The sequence below is a fragment of the Nannospalax galili genome, unplaced genomic scaffold (assembly GCF_000622305.1).
Source record: "Nannospalax galili isolate Female #2095 unplaced genomic scaffold, S.galili_v1.0 scaffold397, whole genome shotgun sequence".
Classification (NCBI taxonomy): domain Eukaryota; kingdom Metazoa; phylum Chordata; class Mammalia; order Rodentia; family Spalacidae; genus Nannospalax; species Nannospalax galili.
In genome coordinates this window covers 4,844,662-4,866,084 of record NW_008341879.1, presented here as the reverse complement: position 1 = coordinate 4,866,084, position 21,423 = coordinate 4,844,662, and the positions used below count along the sequence as shown (strand labels likewise).

General features: G+C 38.8%; 1 protein-coding gene across 1 annotated transcript in view; it reads left to right on the top strand.

Moving 5' to 3' along the window:
• The window catches only part of Rab2a (RAB2A, member RAS oncogene family), a 90,773-nt gene that overhangs the window by 46,271 nt on the left and 23,079 nt on the right, over nt 1-21,423 (top strand). The window contains exons 4-6 of the mRNA XM_008837592.2: nt 9,264-9,346; nt 9,774-9,866; nt 18,429-18,540. Of these exons, the coding sequence (XP_008835814.1) occupies nt 9,264-9,346; nt 9,774-9,866; nt 18,429-18,540 (288 nt within the window). The remainder of the gene's footprint in view (nt 1-9,263; nt 9,347-9,773; nt 9,867-18,428; nt 18,541-21,423) is intronic.

The following is a 21,423-nucleotide window of genomic DNA, read 5'->3' as shown; positions in this document are numbered from 1 at the left end:
CCCCCCCCCCCCCCCCCCCCCCCCCGTCTCATGTTGACTGTACATGTTTATGTAAGGTGGCCAGAGGGCAGATGTCAAGTGTTTTCCTTGACTGCTGTCCATCATATGTTTCTGATTCAAGGTGTTTCTTTGAACCTAAAGCTCACCAGCTCTACTAGGCCAACTGGCCAGTGAGTTTCAGGAACCTTCATTCCCCACATTCCACTTCCCTCCCCAGTATACATATACCACCATACCCAGCTGTTGTTTGTTTGGTTTGGTTTTTGAAACAGGTTTCCCCAACTTGGCCTGCAACTTGCTATGTAGACCAGGTTGACCTCATCTCAGTGAGATCCACCTGCCTCTGCCTCCCAAGTGCTGGGATTAAAGGCCTGTACCACCACACCCAGCTATATTCTGCTTTTTAAGTAGGAGCTGGGAATCAGAGCTTGGGTCCCTGTGTTTGTGTGGCAGGCACTTTACATACTGAGCCATGCCCCCAGCCCCAACATTTTTTTCATTCGGATTTCCTCAGGCAACATGACTTTACATTAAAACTGTATAGAGGGCTGGAGAGATGGCTCAGCGGTTAAGAGCACTGACTGACTGCTCTTGCAGAGGACCTGAGTTCGATTCCCAGCACCCACATGGCAGCTACCAACCATCCTTAACTCCAGTTCCAGGGGAATCCAGTGCCCTCTTCTGACCACCACAGCATTGCACAACACGGGTGCACATACATGTAGGCAATACACTCATACACATAAAATAAAAATAAAATATTTTTAAAAAACTGTGTAGAAAGACTGGACATAGTGGCAAATGCCTATAATTCCAGCACTTTGGAGGTTGGGGTAGAAGCAGGAGGATCAGGAATTTAAGGTCATCCTCAGCTACATAGTGAGTTAGAAACCAGCCTGGCTACACGAGACCTTGTCTCAGAGAAAAGAAAACCTTGCATGGAAGTAGAAGGGCTTAAAGGTGTAAAGCTCAGATAGAGCACTTGCCTAGCATGCGCATCCCCAACATGAAGGAGGGAAGGAGGTAAGAAACAAATAATATGTACAAAGTCTTTTCTTTCCTAGAGGTTTAAAATTATGATCGCCAACAAAAAGGAAGCATTTTCTGCTATATTACATGATTTTTTTTCTGTTTCAGAACTGAGTTATATAAACCAGGTTGCTTTCTTAGCTAATAACTTTGCACAACACATATTGTTAAGTATAATATACAGTAAAGCAAACTACTTGCTATGCTTAATAAATGTTTTCATACCTTAAGTATGCAAATAATTGCTTTTCTTGAAATACTTTTTTCTGTTTAAGACCTGCTCAGATATCAGCTTTTTTTCCAAAGCCTTTCTGACACATGAAAGTAACACATTCTTATAATATTCTATGCAATTTCTGTTGGAGTTGTGATCTTAGTTTTTTGTTCACATAGTCATTCCTAAGGTAAGCATGATGAAGAAAGGGACCTACTGTCTATTGTTTGTATCCTGTGATCTTAGCTAAATGACCAATACAGTGTTTAGTGAATTTTGCCAATGAGTAGGTACAGAATCTCACTCTAAGTAACTTGGAGGATCATTGGATGTGCTCAGGAGACAGCAAAGCACATGGTTTTCAGAGAGAAGTTAATATGTAAATTATAATTATATATAGGCACAAACCACCCCATTGTCTGTAGCTCAGTCTAGTATATTCCATTGTTGTCCTGTCTTTTAAGTGTTCCCTTAAATAATCTTGATTTGCTTTGAGAAACTTAACTAAAACATTTCCCCTATCAGCTCGTTTGCAGTTCTTTATTTTTTTTTCCCCCTAGCTCGAGTTAATTTTCTTAAATAGCAATGATCTTTCAAAATAAATCTAAAACAGTTTTTAATGCTGGACAATAAGTAAGGGAAATGGAAAGCTCCTGTTTGCATTACTTTCAGGAAGATAGAGGGCTAACCTCCATTCTCTGTATTTAAAAAGAGAGTTTGGTATCTTTAAAGACATCATAACCCAAGAAAGAATTCCAGAGTTCAAATTGTTAATTAATTTTTTTGGAAGTAATTTTAGCCAGATATAGTAGTGATATACCTATGACCCAGAACCCCGGGGCCTTAGGAAAGGGAGATTGAGAGTTCGAAGCCAGCCTGGGCTTCATAGTGAGACCCAGTATAAAAGCAGGTAGGGGTATGCTGATAGATGACTCACCTTGATAGCATTGCTGCCAAGTCTCACAACCTACGATTGATCTCTGGGACCCACATGGGTCTGAAAGTTGTCCTCTGGCCTCCACATACACACACTAAATAAATGAAAAATTAATTAATTAATTAATGTGGTACTGATCCTAAAAATGTTTCTTGAGGTGTTGCCTTACAGATAGTCATAGTGTCTCAGTTTCTCTGTTCTCTATCCCATGCCTCCTCTTTTTGCTGTGCAGAGAATTGAATGCAGGGCCTTGTGCATACTAGGCAAGTGCTCTACCACTGATCTGCCTCCACAGCCTTTTCCTTTTATTTTCATTGATTTTTTTTCCTCTTTCATATCTGACTGCTAAAATGTCAATGAATGTTTATCAGAATTAAGGTTGATCTCACACTTAGTTTATCTGAGCTTCCTTGTCATAAATATTTTACAGTGTATTTGCTTATTTGGATAGTTTGATGCATTTTTAGTAGTGAGAGTCGTGTGTTTTCCTTACCCAGAAAATTTTCAAAACCAGCCTAGAGTTATCAGTGTAAAAAGAGCTAAAGGTTATGTATGCATTGTTTTGTCAATTTTGAAGAAATGAATATCCTGCTGGGTTAAACCTGTAATCCTACCACACAGGAAGTTGAAGCAGAAAGATCAGGAGTTCAAGGCCAGCCTGGGCTATGGGAGACCTTGTCTCAAAACGAAGCAGAAATTATTTCACCCCATCCCACCCCATGCCTGTGGCCAAGTCACAGTACGTTAGGGTGTTATTCCATATATACCAGTTTTCATTCCCCCCAAATTTTTTCAATAACGCTTAACAAAATTTTTATATCTGCCATCCTTGGTTTTTTTACTTTGTCTTTTTTCTTCCTTTTTTGCTTTTTGTTCTTAACTGTTCTACATAGCTAGAACTTCATTGTTAGATGAATGAATGGCTCACAGTCAGAAGTATTACCATGATATTGACTCTTACAAATCTGAATTTTTGAACTTAGGGCTCTTTGGGATCAATTAAGATAACATGTTTTCAGTGCCTACTATAAACACACTTTAGTACTCTGACTTATGCTAGCCCTGAAAGGAGACTAAGGAGGAAAAATGCACTTGAGCATTGTCCTCATCTCATGTAATCAACAGTATTAAGACCAAAGACCACATGAAAGTGTGTGTGCATTTGGGAGTAGAAAAGGATAACTGGACTATAATAGAGACAAGCTCCTTAGCTCTTGAAAAAATGGGGGTTTGAACCTAACCTCTAAGGAAATAGAAATTAGGTAGGTGAAAGGAAAAGAATAGTGTTATGGACAGGGAGTTAACAAGAGAAATGCAGCAATATTCAGAATATAGCCAAAGAAATCAGCTGTATAAACCAGATGTGTGTGGGGTTTTTTGTTTGTTTGTTTGTTTGTTTTTAAGGCTTCTCTCTATATAGCCTCCCTGATCTTAAACTCCTCCTGCCTTATCCCCACCCCGAACCCCCAATGCTGGAGTTTAGGTCTGTGCTGCTATGTCCAGCTATTAGAAACTTACTGAATGAGGTCAGATTCTCAAGAGTTTACAACTTTAGATTATTTTGAAATTTTTGAGCACTCCCATAATGTGTATAAAGTTTGAATTTTCATGGAGGTAATAGAGGAATGTAAGCTAAGTTTGTCACTAATTACCAGCCTGATTACTGCAGAATTGGTGTCAACAAAGAGACTTAATTTCCTTAAATTGGAAAGCCAGTTTAGGGGAATCTTTGACTATTGCAGATAAGTTTTCAATAGTACAAAGCGTCAGGTTTCTTTGGTTTAGCAATCTTCACATGGAAAAAGATCTGTAAGACTTCTTTTTGCACAAGTGTTCCATGGTTCTGATCTTAATACTAAGCATCACCGAAAGTGAGCATGCCAGTGATCCCTTGAGGCAGACTTGCTTTGTTTGGCTCCCTCTTTCAGCCCCCAACCCATATTTGAGTGTCTTGATTTCTGTGTATAGCCTCCAAGTTTATTTAGGGTTGCTTGCAGGAGCATTAGTGAAGGGCTATTTACAGGAGCATGGGCGGCACCATACTTAGTGTCTATACCACTGAAGAAATTGTTTCTCCCTCCTCAGCAACCATTAACTGCATTATATCCTTTTTGAGGGATGGGGTCTCAGGATCCCTTCCCCACATATTTGATAGGCCCTTTCTACACAAGTCTCTTGCTGACAGTCAACATCTGCTGAGAGTTCAAGAACACAGTGGCATATGTCATGTCCCAAAGAAAGCATTCCACACACTCTGCTTCTTCCAGCTTTTACATTCTTTCCTCTCCATCTTCTGCAATGTTCTCCAAGCCTTGAAGGTGTGTGATATAAATGGCTCATTTAGGAATGAGCGTTCAACAGTCACTTATTCTCAGAACTTTGACTAGTTCATTGGTTAGGAGTCTCTGCCATAACCTCCACCCATTACAAAACTAAGCCTCTGACCAAAGCTGACAATGGCACTGGTCTACGGACATAAACAGAATTATTTAGAAGGCAGTTTGACAGGCACACCATGTCCAGTTGGCAAAGAAACAGCAGTGACTTCCCCCACTAGGGCCTATGACCTACCGCAGGCTTTTGACCAGGTTTGCAGTACCAGATGTGAGTTCCCTCCTATGGAGTGGGCCTCAGATCCAATCATAAAGTGGTTGGTTAACCCCATAACAAACTTGCCGCTCTGCTCTTAATACCGGAAGGCATGTCTTACCTGGCCATTTGGGAGTATAGCATTCAGGGTCTGTAGTTGAGTAAGTGCTAAAGACAGTTCTCTAGTGGCCTGCATAGCACCGTCTGGCACTTTGAACAGGCTAGCCAGCGGAAAAGAAGCTTTCAGATTAGTTCCTGCTTGATTTCCCTATGTCCTGCAATCAAAGTATGTGCTGTCTTCAGCAGTAGATGATCTTACTGTCTACCTCATGGTGGGCAGCCAGGAGCAGGGCAATAGCCTGTATTGTTTCAGGGGCCTCCCTGACCTAACTCTTAAGAGGTGGCCCAGTCCTGGTACTGGAGTTTTCGTTTGATAACATGGTTTCTGGGGGCAACTTTATCTGTCACTACAGGGACCTCTGTTCAAACTAGGGTTTTTTATTATTATAGTACTTGAGCTCTTTTTTTTTAAGTGTGGGGGGTGGGAGAGAGTGTTAGTGTAGTGTGGGTATGTGTGCCATAGCACATGCATAAAGGCCATAGGACGACTTGCAGGAGTTGACTCTCCTCCCACTTTGTTGAAGTGGGTTTTCTTTTTTTCCTGTGCCTCTCTAGGTACTCTAAGATAGCTAACGTGTGAACTTTCTGGCAATCCCCTCTTCCCAATCTCACTGTAGGAGTGCTGGGATTACAGGCACAAATCACCACCTCTAGCATTTTGTGGACTTTAGGGATTAAGCTCAGGTGTCAGGCTTGTGTGGCACATACTTTGCTGAATCACCTCTCCAGCCCTCTTTTTATATTTTAATAATCTTACCAAATATGAGATCTGGCTGACCCTCCCCTCTACTCCTGCATTTTACTACCCCTCTTGCATATTTGGGACTCTTGCAGATTTTTTCTTCCTTAATATTATCAAACAACTGTTTTGTCAGATAATAGAAACTCCTGGTCCATTCTAGCCCCACTTCACTCAGGGTGATTTGTTTTTGCTTTCTGGCTGCTGTTCACATAGCCAAACAGAACTGTTTCATTAAATGCTTTTTTTCCCTTGTATATCCTTAGCTACCAGGAATCCCTTACTAAAAAGAATGCTGTTCTATTTGGTTTCAAGATTCTAAAAATCCCTCAACCAAGACATTAAAATGAAGAGAATCTGTATTTCCAAAGTTAACATTTTTATTCACAGTATAGATCAATTTGGGTTTAGACTGATATACATTACTTTTTTTTTTTTTTTTTTTTTTTTGGTCTTTTTTGAGACAGGGTCTCCCTGTAGCCCCAGCTGTCCTGGAACTCATTATGTAGACCAGGCTGGACTTGAATTCACAGAGATCCACCTGCCTCTACCTCCTGAGTGCTGGGATTAAAGACATGCGCCACCACGCCTGGCTTAAAGTACTTTTTAAAAACTAGGCTATTTTACTTTATTATGGTCAAGAGAATTAGCTATTAGGCTTTCTTTATGCCATTAGTTTGTATAAGTTTATTTATAGTTAGAGAAAATATAATAAAATACTTGGGGCAAGATTTATTTCAAGGCTGCCAGAGATTTGACTAGGATGTGTGATCTCATATGAGTCTGATCTCAAAAATCTGGAAACTACTAAATATGAACCTTAACTTACTATAAAAGTAATCAAATTTTAAGACATATAGCTCTGTTAGTAGTAGTCTTACTGGAATGTAGGGGGTATTTACTTGAATTTTTGTCTGATTTTTGTATTGATGGGCAGAGTCCAGATTCTGTATGAAGTGGTGCATTGTATGAGTTATTCTCATTTGGAATTGTTATTTGTTCTTTGCAAAGCAGTTGTGAGGAATGAGAATGATTTATAGAAGTTCGATTTTCTCCATTCCTAAATTTATTTTTTCTTTTTACTATTTTACAATATCTTATCTGGGCTGTAAAAACTGAAATTTTACACTTTTTTGCTTATAGTAATCTTTTTCTAGGAATGTGCTCATTTTCATTCATCACACAAGAGTGTTCCAAAAAAGTTGTTTTAAAGGACTTTTACCTTCACTTATGGTTAGCTGTGGGCAATAGAAAGAACTCTAAATGTGCTTTTTAAATTTATTTTGACATGTGTATGTGGTTTGTGTATGCATGTTTGGATTTGTTGGGTGCACCTGTACATGTGTGGAGGCCAAAGGTTGATGTCTGTGTGTCCTCCTTGGTGACTGTGTCCACCTAATTTACTGATAAAGAACTAGTCAAGCTAGCCACTTTGCCCTGGGGCTTCCCTTGCCTCTGCTTCCCAAGAACTGGGATTACAGCTGTGCTACCACACCCACCTAGGTTTGCTGTGGATGCTAGAAATCTGAACTTTGATGCTCACACTTCTGTGGCAAGTGCTTTATCCATCGAGCTATCTCTCCAACCCCATAATTCTTGTTATAAATTAAAATACATGTATCTTCTTTGTATTATTTGCCATAAAATCCTTTTATGGTATACATAATTCACAGTAAAATGAGTGTCTCTAAAGGTCTTATCCATAGTTTTTCCATGCTAAGCAATTAAAGGAGGATTTCCCCTGTTATTTCCATTTTACAGATGAATTTGAAAGGACTTTATTGAAAGATATCTCAGTAAATGTACATAAATTCATGCTCCTATATTCATTTTATTTTGTTTTGTGTTTTTGTTGAGATAGGGTCTCACTTGTAGTCCAGGCTAACCTAGAACTCATTCTATGTCCCATACTGGCTCCAAGCACACGGTGATCCTCATAATCAGCCTCCTAAGTGTTAGGTTAACAGGCATGAGCACCATGACTAACTTTATCATCTACTTTTTCAACCTCAAACTATGATAATTAATTGGTTACCAGAGAATAATAACTTAGATGTAGAAGTTATTTTCATTGAGAATGTTAAGTGTGTCCACTTAAGTGCAGTGGAGTACTGACCATTTTGTGGATATGGCTACAATGTTTGAATGTATGATTTCATTCAACAAGCTTCCTCTGAGTGCCAAGTTCTAGGCACTGAGAGTGGGTGACATTGGAAACAGGGAACATATTTGGAGGGCCAACAGAAGCAAAGTATTGGGATGTATTGAATGTTAGAACAGGGCAGAACATAAGAGAAGGACTTTATGCTTCCGTCAGAAATTCAGAACTAAGAACATGAACATCCATCTGTTTTTTCAAGTATTTTTATTTATTTATTTTATTTTATTAATATTTTATTGTTTTATGTGTATGAGAGTATTGCCTCCATGTGTATAAGCACACCCATATCATGCAGTGCCTGCAGAGGTCAGAAGAAGGCATCAGATCCCCTGGAACTGGAGTTACAGACTGTTGTTAGCCACCATCTGGGTGCTGGGAATCAAACCTAGGTCATCTGCAAGAGCAATCAGTGCTCTTAACCACTGAGCCATCTCTCCAACCCCGTCAAGTCAATTGTTTTTGTTGTTTTTGCTCTGTCCGTCTTTATTGGTTGGCATGGGGGGGGGGAACCAAAGGGGGCTGGAGGGCCACAACACAAGCAGGACCACCCAAATAATATATTTTTAAGTACAAAAATTATTAAAACTGACTTCATGTTTACTTGATTAAAATGCTTTTTAAGGCATAAGTGATGAAAAGTGAAAGAGAACTTTTAATTTAAAAAACTCTCTTAACCTCAGAGACAATAGTCATAGTACTTCCTCCACTTTTTTTTAACAGAATGTACTAGTATCATCATGAGAGAAATTACCGAACTTTACATAATCTCTGGTGCCTGTTTGGCAGGATATAAAGATGACTTTTACATCCCGTTGCCTTCTGACAATAACAAGCATTATATATCAAACACAGAAAAATTGAGTGTGAAGAAAAATTATATAAATTAAATTCAAAACCCTTTTCTGTTTTTCATAATAAAATGATTGCTCAAAGAATTCTGTATTATGACTGTTGAAAACTCAGGGCAGTTTATGATAAAACTGATAAAATCTGTGTCCTTGGCCTTCCAACAACCTTTATACCAGCAGATGGTGGGCGTAAAGATGTCATTCATCATTTATTTACAATGGGCTTTATTTATTCTAGTGTCAGCAGCTGCCCCAGGGAGTGGGTTATTGAATTCAAATGTGAGGCTCTGGCTTATTTGCTTCCTTTCAAATTTGTCTTCAGAGTTTAGTTGCTAGGAGTCCATTCTATGCTCTAATAATGATTCGTGTATTGTGAAACCATTCAGTAAGTTGGGTTGTCAGGGGTTGCCAAATAGGGTAAAGGGTCTCGGGGTAGAAGAGTACGGGATGGCCGCCTGAGCATCCTGGGGACTTGTGCAGTAGTGCTATTATGGGACTTTTCCCTAAGTTTGGTGATGTTTTCTTTTTCTGTGCCTTCCTTCCCTTCATTATTCTTTATGATGTAATATGAAGATGTAGAGTATGTTATTTTAAAAGAAACTTGTCAACATTTTGTCTCTTCACAGGCAGGACAGGAGTCTTTTCGTTCTATCACAAGGTCTTATTACAGAGGTGCAGCAGGGGCTTTACTAGTGTATGATATAACAAGGTGAGTACATGTCAGCTTTTCAGCTTAGTATGAGGGAATAGTTCTAAGTAAAGGTAGTTACCAATAATAAAGCATAACTTTTACCTTTGTACCCTGGCTACCTACCTTTAGAACTGTGTCATGAATGAAATTTAAATTTATTACTAAAATCTGCAACTCAATTCTATGTTACTTAAGTAAGCACCCCAAATTGATCAATTTGGTAGTATTATAGACATTGGCATTTTTCTAAAGTGTGTTACATTTACATTTAATTTTTAGCTAAAATGTAATCTGTGAGCTTTAAACCCAAATACTGTGGTTTAATTCTGTTTCTCGTTGTGAGTGGATATGGCCAAAAATGATTACTGTTAGTGGAATGTAGACTGTGTTGTGCACTGCTGGGGGAAGTACTGGAGAACATAATCAAATGTCATTTATTTTTTAGGAGAGACACATTCAACCACTTGACAACCTGGTTAGAAGATGCTCGCCAGCATTCCAATTCCAACATGGTCATTATGCTTATTGGAAATAAAAGGTAAAAGAACTAATTCAGGGCTTAATTTGCATTAATGATGAACATTGTAGATTACTACTTCTGTGGCTACCATTCTTACACATTTGTCTACATAGAAGTTACTGACTTTCTGAATCTAAGTTTTTTGAAAATTCTAAGGTATAGAATAGCCAGGCGTGGTAGTGCACGCCTTTGTGAATTCGAGGCCAGCCTGGTCTACATAGTGAGTTCCAGGCCAGCTGGGGCTACAGGGAGACCTTGTCTCAAAAAGACCAAAAAAAATTAGTTTTTATTTGAAGATATACTTTAAAAATAGAATCCAAGGAAGTTTTATTAAGTTTAAAAGGTGGATAGGTATCTGTTAAGTATTATCCAAATTGAACTGGGTGTGGTGCACATACCTGCAATCTGAGAGGCTAAGGCAGGAGGATCATGACTACAAAGTAAGACCCTGTTTCAAAAAAGATTATATTTTTTCTTAATCTTTTTGAATACTTAACAGTAGAAATAAGTATCTATATAATCAGAAAAATATTACTTCCTTTTTAAATGACGTAATTAGTAGAAATTTTAAAATGGTAACAAAATTAATATTTTTTAAATTCAGGAGATAGAGTTCATTTGTTCTACAAGTTTATAAAATAGATCCTGTAAAAGATAATGTGTTTAGAAAAGTAAAAGCATGACTTTCATATTAATGAATGTTAAAAGTTTTTATTTAATGAGGAAACCAGTAAGATATACAACCAGTCCAAAAAATATCTCAAAATACCACACATTCATATTCAGATAAAGAATACCAAAACAAGATTGCAGACAGGTATAAAACTGAAGGATAGACACAAACTGAAAAGTGCATGTCATGTTGTGTATTGATATGAGTAGCAACTACTTGCATTATTATGTGTTTTCCATATTTAAACTGTCTCATAATCCTTGAAAATTGTGAGATAAGGTGAAATCAATAAAGGGAGACTAACATACCTTAGGAAAAAAAATCAGATCTTAAGAATTATCCAAAAAGTCATGCTAATCCCACCCAAAATTCTGTGCATTTTTTGAGGGATTTAGATTCTGATGATCTGATTTTAAAATTTACACATAAATGTGAATTCTATAGTCTAGTTATGACAACTTCATCAAAGGAACAAAATTGGAAGATTTACTGATTTTACTAATGCAGATTTCAAGATTTTTGTTGTCACTTGAATTTTAAGACAATGTCTCACTCTGTAGCTTGCCTAGAACTTTTATAATAGACCAGGCCAACCTTAAACTTGCAGTGATCCTTTGCCTCTGTCTCCCCAGTGCTGGGATTTTAGTTGTGTGCCACCATGCCTGGCAAGATTTATTATATAGCTACTATAATCACTTGTCTGGTGTTGATATATATGTTAGTCAGCTTTCTGTTGATATGACTGAGTGCCTAATTGAAAATCACATTAGAAGGAGAAAAGACTGCAGAGGCTCCAGTTGATGCCTGCTTGGTGCCATTGCTTTTAGGTCTGCATGGGGTGCAGAAGCTCTTGGCAAAGGGAGCTAGACACTTCACAGTAGCCAGGAAGCCAAGAAAGGAATGTAACTGAGTAGGAAACAGGAATGAACTATTGGTAATGTAGTCAAAATAATGGGCTGCACTGAGGCATGAGGAAACATTGGGGGGCTGGCAGCTGTTTATGTGTGTCAGAACGTGTATATTTTATCTGTTTTCTCTAAGTTATACTTGAGTAAGCTATAAAAACAAGATGACAAAATAATATATTTTAAAGATTTGGTTTTAAAATATATTATTGTAATAGCAATTGAGGTTTACTAGGAGACATTTGTATGATAAAAATCTATCCACTGATTACTTCTTTGTAACTAGAACTATTGGCATTCACTCTAGGCCTTTTTTTTTGGTCTTTTTGAGACAGGGTCTCCTTGTAGTGCCAGCTGTCCTGGAACTCACTATGTAGACCAGGCTGGCCTTGAACTCACAGAGATCCGCCTGCCTCTGCCTCCCGAGTGCTGGGATTAAAGGCATGCACCACCACACCTGGCTTGTTATCTTTTTTTTTTAAGGTTTAACTATTGGAGGGAAATGTTAGTTTTTCTACAATGAAAGTATTCTACTATATAATATATTAAATAAATATAAATAAATGTTTTACACATTTATCTTACCCGTTTTCTTTGTGTATCTGAAACATGATTGGTGGCAGCTTGCTGACTAGAGGAGCTTACTACAGTTCAAAGGAAACAAAGTATAGCATCCCTGGACTGTTTCTATGACTGTCCATAGGGACTCTCACAAGTAGGAGGAGTAGCTAAGGAGAAAGACCACAGAGAAATAAACGAGGTGATTATTACTGGATGAGGCAAATTGGAGTAGACATCAAAGCAGAGGTTAAGCAACATTTTAATTAGTAGGAAGCCAGGAAAGGGATTGAGAAGGTCAGTGAGCTAGTCAGAGTGATAGGTGACACAAAGTTTTCTTACTATGTTATTTTTAATTGATTGTATAAGGAATAGCACTTAATTTTTTTTTTTTTTTTTTTGCCTTTTTGAGACAGGGTCTCCTTGTAGCCCCAGCTGTCCTGGAACTCACTATGTAGACCAGGCTGGGCTCGAATTCACAGAGATCCTCCTGCCTCTGCCTCCCCAGTGCTGGGACTATAGGTGTGCGTCACTATGCCCGGCTAAAATTTTTAAAATAATGGCCTTTTTGGTAGTAGAACTTCTGTAACATAAACTCTAAATAAAAAGGGACCATAAAATAATGGTATAGAAAAGAAACAGTAACTCAGATGGGATACATGGGAAGTGCCTAGTCAGTGACTTGATTTTGTACCTAGAAACTGAGGAAACGACCATTGTTTTCAAAATCAACTTTGTACTAAGTATGTATTCAAATGCAGTGGTCTTTAGGCTTTTTGTTTTGTTTTGTTTTGTTTTAGCTCCTGACATATTTTATTACAAAAATTGATATTCATATACAATCTAATGTGAACTTAAAATTCATCATACATTTACTTATTTTTTAGCTTGACCTTCTAGTAAATCTTTAGCTTCATTGATTTTGGCTGCTATGTAAGGACATCCTCCTTTGTCTGGATGATTTAAGAGCATTATTCATTGATGAGCATGTCTAATCTTCCCTTTATTGGTAGGAAGGCTCACACCTAGTATTAGTGCTGCCTCTCATTTTGTAATTTTGGGTTCAAATCCACCTCTGTAGTAGCCACCACTGAAGGCCTGCAAATCCCGCAGCAACAATGGTCAATCCAACAGCTCCACTGTACTGGCCATGGCTTCACCGCCTGGCCCTATCCCAGCCAAGTGACACTGCCCAACCAAAAAGGCATAGGTGCAGGAGTGCCTGGAACTCAGCAGAGGCAATGCCAGAAACTCAACTTTTAGGCTTTTTTATTTCACCTATAATAAACACATTTTACATGATCTAGAACATAAACTGTGTATACACCTACTTATAAAGCAAGAACTCTTGAAATAGGTTGATCTCTATTTAAAATTGACCCTGGAGGGAACTGGAAAGATGGCTTACTCATTAAGAGTGCTTACTGCTCTTGTAGAGGACCTGGGTTAAGTTCCCAGTACCTGTATGACAACTGTGGCACCCTCTTTGAGTCTCCCCAGTATACATACACACATGCAGGCAAAACAAATGTACACACAAAATAAAAAGAAATAAATCTTTACATTAAAAATTCCACCCCAGAAAAATTTTGGCACATGCACACAATGTTTATAGTATTCCTTATCATATTGTTTATAATAAAGAAAAATTATAAATTCTTCTGTCAAAAAATTATGTTGCATTCAGCAGAATATAATAAAGAATATATATATATATTTGTAGATAAATCTGAAAAACATGTTAACCAAAACTGATAAGCTATAGAGCAATAACTACATTGTGTGTGTGTGTGTGTGTGTGTGTGTGTGTGTGTGTGTGTGTGTTCTACATGTATGCAGAGACCAGAAGAGGGCAATGGAAACTCTGGAGCTCTGTTTACAGGCAGTTATGAGCTACCTAAAGTAGGTGCTGGGAACCAAACTCTGAGCAAGGTCTCTTAACTACTCAGCCATCTCTCTACCCCAGCATCTAGCTTTTAAAAGTTAAGAACTAGGGGCTGGAGAGATGGCTCAGCGGTTAAGAACACTGGCTGTTCTTACAGAAGACCTGGGTTCGAATCCAGAAGCCACATGGCAGCTAACAACTGTCTGTAACTCCAGTTCCAGGGGATCCGACAGCTTCTTCTGCCCTCTGAGGGGATTGCATGACACGGAGCACTTACCTACATGCAGGCAATACACGCATACACATAAAATAAAAATAAGTAAAAAAAAATTTTTTTAATGAAGAACTACTTTCTATTTATAAAAGCATACATGAATATTAGTATTAAAACAAGCTTGAGAATGAAAACACTAAATTTAAACACTTTTGGGGTTTTTGTTTGGTGAATTGTTTTGTCTTTTGTTATTGGGTGATTTTATGTTTTATTTCTTTGGTTTTTGGGGGGGAGGTTGAGATAGGGTGTCACTCTAGCCCAAGGTGTTAAAAACTCACATCAGTCCTCCTGCCTCAGCCTCCCGAGTCCTGGAGTCATAGGTGTGAGCCACAATATCTGAACAGTGTTTGTTTTGAAAGTAATGGGGAAGACAGGGGGATCAAGGACACACAGACACATGGGCAATTCAGCTATATTCATTTCATTTCTTAGAAGTTGGAGAGCTCATGAGATGGCTCAGTGGGTAAAGTGCTTACTACACAAACCTGGTACCTGAGTTAAATCACTAGAACCCATCTAAGGGTAGAAAAACAGAACCAGCTCCCAAAAGTTATTCTCTGGCCTTCACACGCATGCAAGTTATAACTTGTGTATACCTACACACACACACAAATAAGTAAAATGTAATTTAAAATTTTTTAGTTTGAAATAAATCTGGCAAAGTAAAATGTCATGGCTACATTGAAGTTCATGAATGTTACAAAGTAATATATTGTTTCATAATAAAGATTTTAAACTTTTACAATAAAGCACACTCTAGAGACACTGCCCCCCTTTCCTCACAAATACAATTCCTTTTTTCTATTTCAGTGTCTTGTTTTGTTTTTTAATTTTTTATTGAATATTTGTATACTTCATGTAGAAAATCATCTTTATGCCCCTTTCCCCTTTGGCACCCTCCCATAGCCTTCCCCACTGAAGTTCATACCTTCTGTCATTTGTGTTAAGGCCTATCATGTAAAATTAATGTCCCCCAGCAGTAATCAGCTGCCAATAATTCTTTAACTAAGATTGGGGCCTGCTGTTGATTTCCACAGTTCTATGCTTGGTTTTTGTCTGCCTGGGTTTGCATGGGTCTTGTTCATGCTGACACCATTGCTGTAGGTTTGTATGAGAATGGTCCCAGGTGCCTAACTAAGGACTATTTCCATATGGTTATGCACCTCTTCCCTGGCTCTTACAATCTTTCTGCTCCCTCTTCCGCAATGGTCCCTGAGTCCTGGATGGGTGGATTTTAATATAGGAGTCCTGTCCAAGGACCCACACTCTGCAGACTCTTAGCCTTTGCATTTTGGCCATTCGTGACATTCTGTGCTCCTGGCCCTCTGTTGCATGAGGGCGCTTCATTGATGAAAATTGAAAATATGCATTAGTGTTCTCTTCATCCTTTGGTATAGAGATTGCATCCCACATGTGCCCTTAGGCTTGGGTAATTCATAGACAATCTCTATGTGTGAACAGTTGTAACTCTGTAACTATCTCTGTCTCTTGAAAAAGAAGCTTCTTGGATGGGTGATGACTAGGATACTTGTCTGTAGATTTAAGGATCCATATTACATTTTTCTACGTATGTGGCAGCTTTGGAGTTTTCTCTAAGATCTGTGACCTCTCCAGCTTATATGTATTTGGCTATGTTTATAGTATCACACATGAGTTTCCTCCCACTGAGTGCGCTTTAAGTCCAACTAGGTAGCTATTGATAACCCCCAAGATAAAAGTGCCACTACTGGGCTGGAGAGATTGCTCAGCAGTTAAGAACACTGGTTGTTCTTGACCCAGGTTCAAATCCCAGTACCCACATGGCAGCTAACAACTGTCCGTAACTCCAGTTCCAGGGGGTCCGATTGGCCTCCTCTGTCCTCCACGGGCATTGCATGACACGGATGCACTTACCTACATGCAGGCAATACACTCATACACATAAAATTTAAAAAAGGTGCCACTACTGCACCACTGTTCTTTGCTGTGCTGGTCATTAATATGGTTTTTAGGCCTTGAGGCTGGGATTAGACCATCGATTGATGTTCTCCCTTAGCACCTTGTGTGGTGCTCTCCAAAGCTTTGAGAGCTAGGCTTCAGGGGAGGTGGGTTCCAGGTCAGTTCCAGTTCTGTTGCTCTAAATCTTGTGTCCAAAGTATGTCCTGTCTTCGGCAATAGGGTCTTACCATTGAGTTCTGGGAGGTAATCAAGGACTGTGACAATAGCCTGTCTTTTGGGGAGTCTCTTGGACTACCCTGGTCAACAACTCAAAGGAAGGTTTCTTCTGTCTGGCACTGTTTCTTGTCATAAGGCCTTCAGCTATACCCACAGAGTCATGCAGAGATGTTGTATGTGTAATTTTTCAGTAGGTTTTTTGAACTGATAGCATTACCTCTGTTTTTTTATACTAGCTAGGCACTATTTATGTCTTCTCTTTCTCTCCCTGTCTTATCCTCCCTCTCCACCCTCCCAATTTGAAGTATCTCCATTTTCCCCATTTCTCCTTTGATAATTTCTGTCTGTTATGGTCCCACATCTCTTGAGCTCCTTCTTCCCCTTTATTTCCATAGTTCCTTGTATAGCCCTCCTCCCCCTCCTATTTAACTACCCCCTTTTGACACATTTCTTCCTTAGGAACACCTGTCTCCTGCTATTCTTCTCTCTCAGGTTCCTTCCTTCCCTTTACCTCTCTGGTTTTCTTCCATTTTCTTGGTTCCTGCAGTTACATCAGGATATGCACTCATTTATAAGGATTTGGTGCCAGGATCCACAAATTAGGGAGAACATACATCTTCTGTTTTTCTGAGTCTGTTACTTTACTTAGTATAACAGTCTAGATACATCCATTTACCTGAAAATTTTATTATTTCATCTTTCTTTACTGCTGAATAGAACTCCATCATATAAATGTACCACATTTTCGTTAACCACTAATCTATTGAGGGGCACTTAGGTTGCTCCCATCTCTTAGCTATTGTAAAAAGAACAGCAACAAACATGGTTGTACAAGTATCTCTGCAACAGGATGAGTCCTTTGGGTATATGCCAAGGAGTGGTATAACCGGGTCATATCGTAGGTTCATTTTTAATTTTTTTAAAGTTTTCCACACTGCTTTCCATAGGGGTTGCATGAGTTTGCAATCCCACCAGCAGTGAATGAGTGTTCCCCTTCTCCTACATCCTCTCCAGCATTTGGTATCATTGGTTTTCTTAATCTTTACCAGTCTGACTGGGGTAAGATGAAATCTTAAAGTGTTTTTAATTTGCATTTCCCTAATTACTGAAGATGTTGAACACGTTTTAAGATGTTTCTTAGCCATCTTTAGTTCTTCTTTTGCGAATTCTCTGGTTAGATCTTTAGCCCATCTTTTAAGTGGGTCATTTTCTGTACAGAAGTTTTTTAGTTTAATGAGGTCCCACATGTTGAATGTTGACCTTATTTCCTGAGCGTCTGGTATCTGATTTCGAAAGTCCTTTCCTATACCTATATCTTGGAGGTTACTACCAATGGTTTCTTCTAACAGTTTCAAGTTTCACATTGAGGTCTTTGATCCATTTGGAGTTGACTTTTGTGCATGGTGAAAGATAAGGATCTAGTTTCATTCTTCTACAGGTGGAGATCCAGTTTTGCCAGCGTCATTTGTTGAAGGTGCTATCCTTCCTCCATTGTTTGTTTTTGGCACCTGCAAATACAATTCTTTATGAAAAAATTGAATATTGGGCTTCCATCCCAACTTTATAGCTTAGACACTTGTGCCTGCCTGGTCTGTCCCTACCATTCTCCTGGTAGTTTTTCTTTAAAAAGAAACAGAATTAAACCAAAATTAATGATCTAATTAATGTTTATTTAGAATTTTGGCTTTTACTGGGAAATTTCATATAGTTTCTAGGAGTTGGATGATTTATATTTTGATGGCATTCCTAGAAACTCTGGCACTGTGGCCAAAGAATGAGCAGACCAGTTAGTCCTCGTCTTCCAGCTGCTATTTTCAGCCAGATGATTTTCTGTATTGGTAATCTGCTGTGCTTGAAGACAGGGTGTTGGACTCTAGCTCTTTTCATGATATTGCTGTAATATTTCTAGCATTCCAAGACTATCTCTCAATATTTCTTCTTCTGTATTTTTAGTCATTTGAAAGTAAGCAAAGTATTCCAAACATTTTTGACCCTCATGATACCCTAAATAATGCAAAAATTAGTTAACTGAATGGTCAGCATAGCATGGGGACTCATGGTGTGCCTTTCATTGATGCCTCTGTGTATACCATGTTAGTTAATGATACAACTTTTTCTCTCCTGTGTTTAGTGATTTAGAATCTAGGAGAGAAGTAAAAAAAGAAGAAGGTGAAGCTTTTGCCCGAGAACATGGACTTATCTTCATGGAAACTTCTGCCAAGACTGCATCCAATGTAGAAGAGGTAAATAAGAGACCCTTGTACACATGCATCATCTGTTTACTTATAGAAGAGTTTCATATACCTTAACATTGCATTTATTAGTTCTTATTCCATAACTTTAATAGTTTCTGCCTATTGTTGAATATAATAAAGTCGAAAGATTACTTCTCTTTGATGTGCTTTTTGACATTTATTTCTCTCAGCCTCTTAAATTGGCTTTGAAGGCGTGTAGCCTGTATGTGTAAAAGAGGAAATAAGGCTAAGAAAAGTTTACTTGACGTAATGCTTAATTTCCACCTCCTGAATAAGCACAGCTTGTAAAAGCAGCTATAGGAAGGTGCTCCAGAAAACAAGTGATTGAAAAAGCTCATTGTTGTGAGTATAGCAGAGGAAAGGATCCTATACATCAGTTACCACAGTAGTACTTCCTACATGGTCTCTAGTTAGTAAAAGCCTAATACTTGGACCGAGAAATTAGCTGTAGTAATTCTGTGACACTGGTTTTTTTCAGTAAAGAATTCTTTCTTAAGTGAGATACTTATCTATACTTGACAAGGTACCCTGTGAGGAGTCTAAATGCATTTCCTTCAAGCACTAACTAGTGATTTTCTTGTGATGAACAGCTTGACAACATTGCCCTTCACACAGCAACACCCAGTGAGAAACCTGTTCCACCTTTTTCTCTGCTCAAATAGAAAGGGGCATATACATATATGACGCTACCTATTTTAGAGAGGTTCTCCTCTGTTAGAAGTGTTGTTTGGAATCATAAAGACAGTGTTTGGTGGGGCAGGGCTTTAAGACAGCTGAAGCATTTCCTTATTAATGAAGAATCATGCTTTGAGGTCAGATACCAAGACTTCATCTCATGGAGAAACCTTAGACTTCTAATTATCTTGATTTCTCTTAGTACATAACAATGTTCATGTGTAAGCAATAAACTGTTGTCCTTGTGGTTGAGCATTTCAATGAAATGTCATATTCCAGGAACAGTTTAGCAGCACTTACAAAAATTCTCTATTTGTGACTTATAAAATAATTGTTTAAATTTGATCTAAGCAAAAATTTGCCTTAACAATGAAATTAATTTGCCTCTCAAAAGCTAAGGATTTTTATGATAAAGTATTTTAAGATGGGGGACTGTTCTGTGATCTTTAAAAGGCTGAAATCAAGTAGGGCATCGTGACCAGTGCCTATAATCCCAACACTCAGGAGGCTGACACAGTAGGATTGGCATGAGTTTGAGGCTAGCCTGGTTAGCCAAGAGACATCTGCTACTGGGAAGCTAAAATAGTTGAACTTTTCCTTATTCCTACTGACTAGTGCAGCTAAAGAACACCAAAGTTCCAGGAAAGGAGCACAACAGAGAACTCTAAAGCCATGGTAGCACACACTCGTGGTATCAGTACTTGGAAAACCAAGCCAGGAGCATTGTGGATTTCAGGCCAATCTCGTTGCACATGGAGGACCCCACTTTTAAAAAACAAACAAGAGCTGGGCGTGATGATGTATGCCTTTAATCCCAGCACTTAAGAGGCAGAAGCAGAGGCTGGTGGATCTCTATTAGATCAAGGCCAGCCTGGTCAAGATAGTAAATTCCAGGCCAGTGGGGGATAACAATAAACAAACAAACAAACAGAGGAAGAAAGGAAAGAAGAAAAAAGCTAATATAGCAAGACATCACAGAAAAAAATTGAGGTGCCATATTGTACCACCACAATAAGCTATTCCCATCATTACCCAGCTGTGAAGAAGTGGTACCACCACTTCCCTGTTAGAGCAGTGTTAGAAGATGTCCACTAAAGCAGAGGTCTAAATCTAGAGTCTCATAACACAGTACTCAAAATGCCCAGGTTCCAATGGAAGATCTGCATACCTAGACCAAGATCTCACATTGAAAAGAGAGATTGAATATGGTGGCTCACACCTGTAATCCCAGTGCTTGGGAGACTGAGGCAGGATCCTTTGAATCCCCAAGCCACCCTAGGCTACAGCTTGAGACCCTCTCTCAGACAAAATATAAAAGCAAAGAAAGACCTTAGATCACTAAAGTGATAAAGACTCTAGAATTGCTGATCTGGGATTTTTAAATGTTTCAGAAAAAAAACTGTAAGGGGCAGGTTTTAGTGCAAACATAGCCAAGTTCATAAGCCATATCACACACATCAAAAATCCCAAATTCATAAAATTTGGCTCTCTTTTAAGGGATAGATCCCAAGTTCCTGAGGAACATGGATATTGCCAAGACCCACAACACGAAGGAAGGTACAGGTCATGAGACATGTGCCAGGGCTACCGAGGCCTTCACAAAGCTCAAGCAAGTTAAGCTTGATTCCAAAAGACGTCAGCTGCAAGCTCAGCCATCATGCCTGCATCACTCACTCTGAGACTGGGAAGTATGTTCACACCTGAACTGCCAGCCATCTCAGCTTCAGCTCTAGCTTAGGCTGAGCCCCATAGACTCCTTAGGAAGACAGTGGATTGCTGTGACCCCAGGACTGTTATCTGCATGGAGCTGGGATCCTCCTTTCCTGATTGTATAAATAAACCTGAGTCAGGACTCACAAAAAATATATAAAAAGAAGAAATTTTAGAACTAAAATTTGGATAATTGAAATTAATTACTCTAATAGACTCAGAAGCAGAAGGGATATAACAGAAAAAATAGCAAATAAAACAATAGAAGCTACCTAGTTTAAACAGCTGAGATTGACTAGGGGTATGGCCTAGTGCTACAGCATTTACCTCGTATGCATTAAACTCTGGGTTTGATCCCTAGTATCCTAAAAAATAAATTTTAAAAAAGGGCGCGGTGGTGCACACTTTTAATCCCAGCACCCCAGAGACAGAGACAGTTAGATTCCAGGCCAGCTGGGAATACAGGGCGACCCTGTTTCCAAAAAA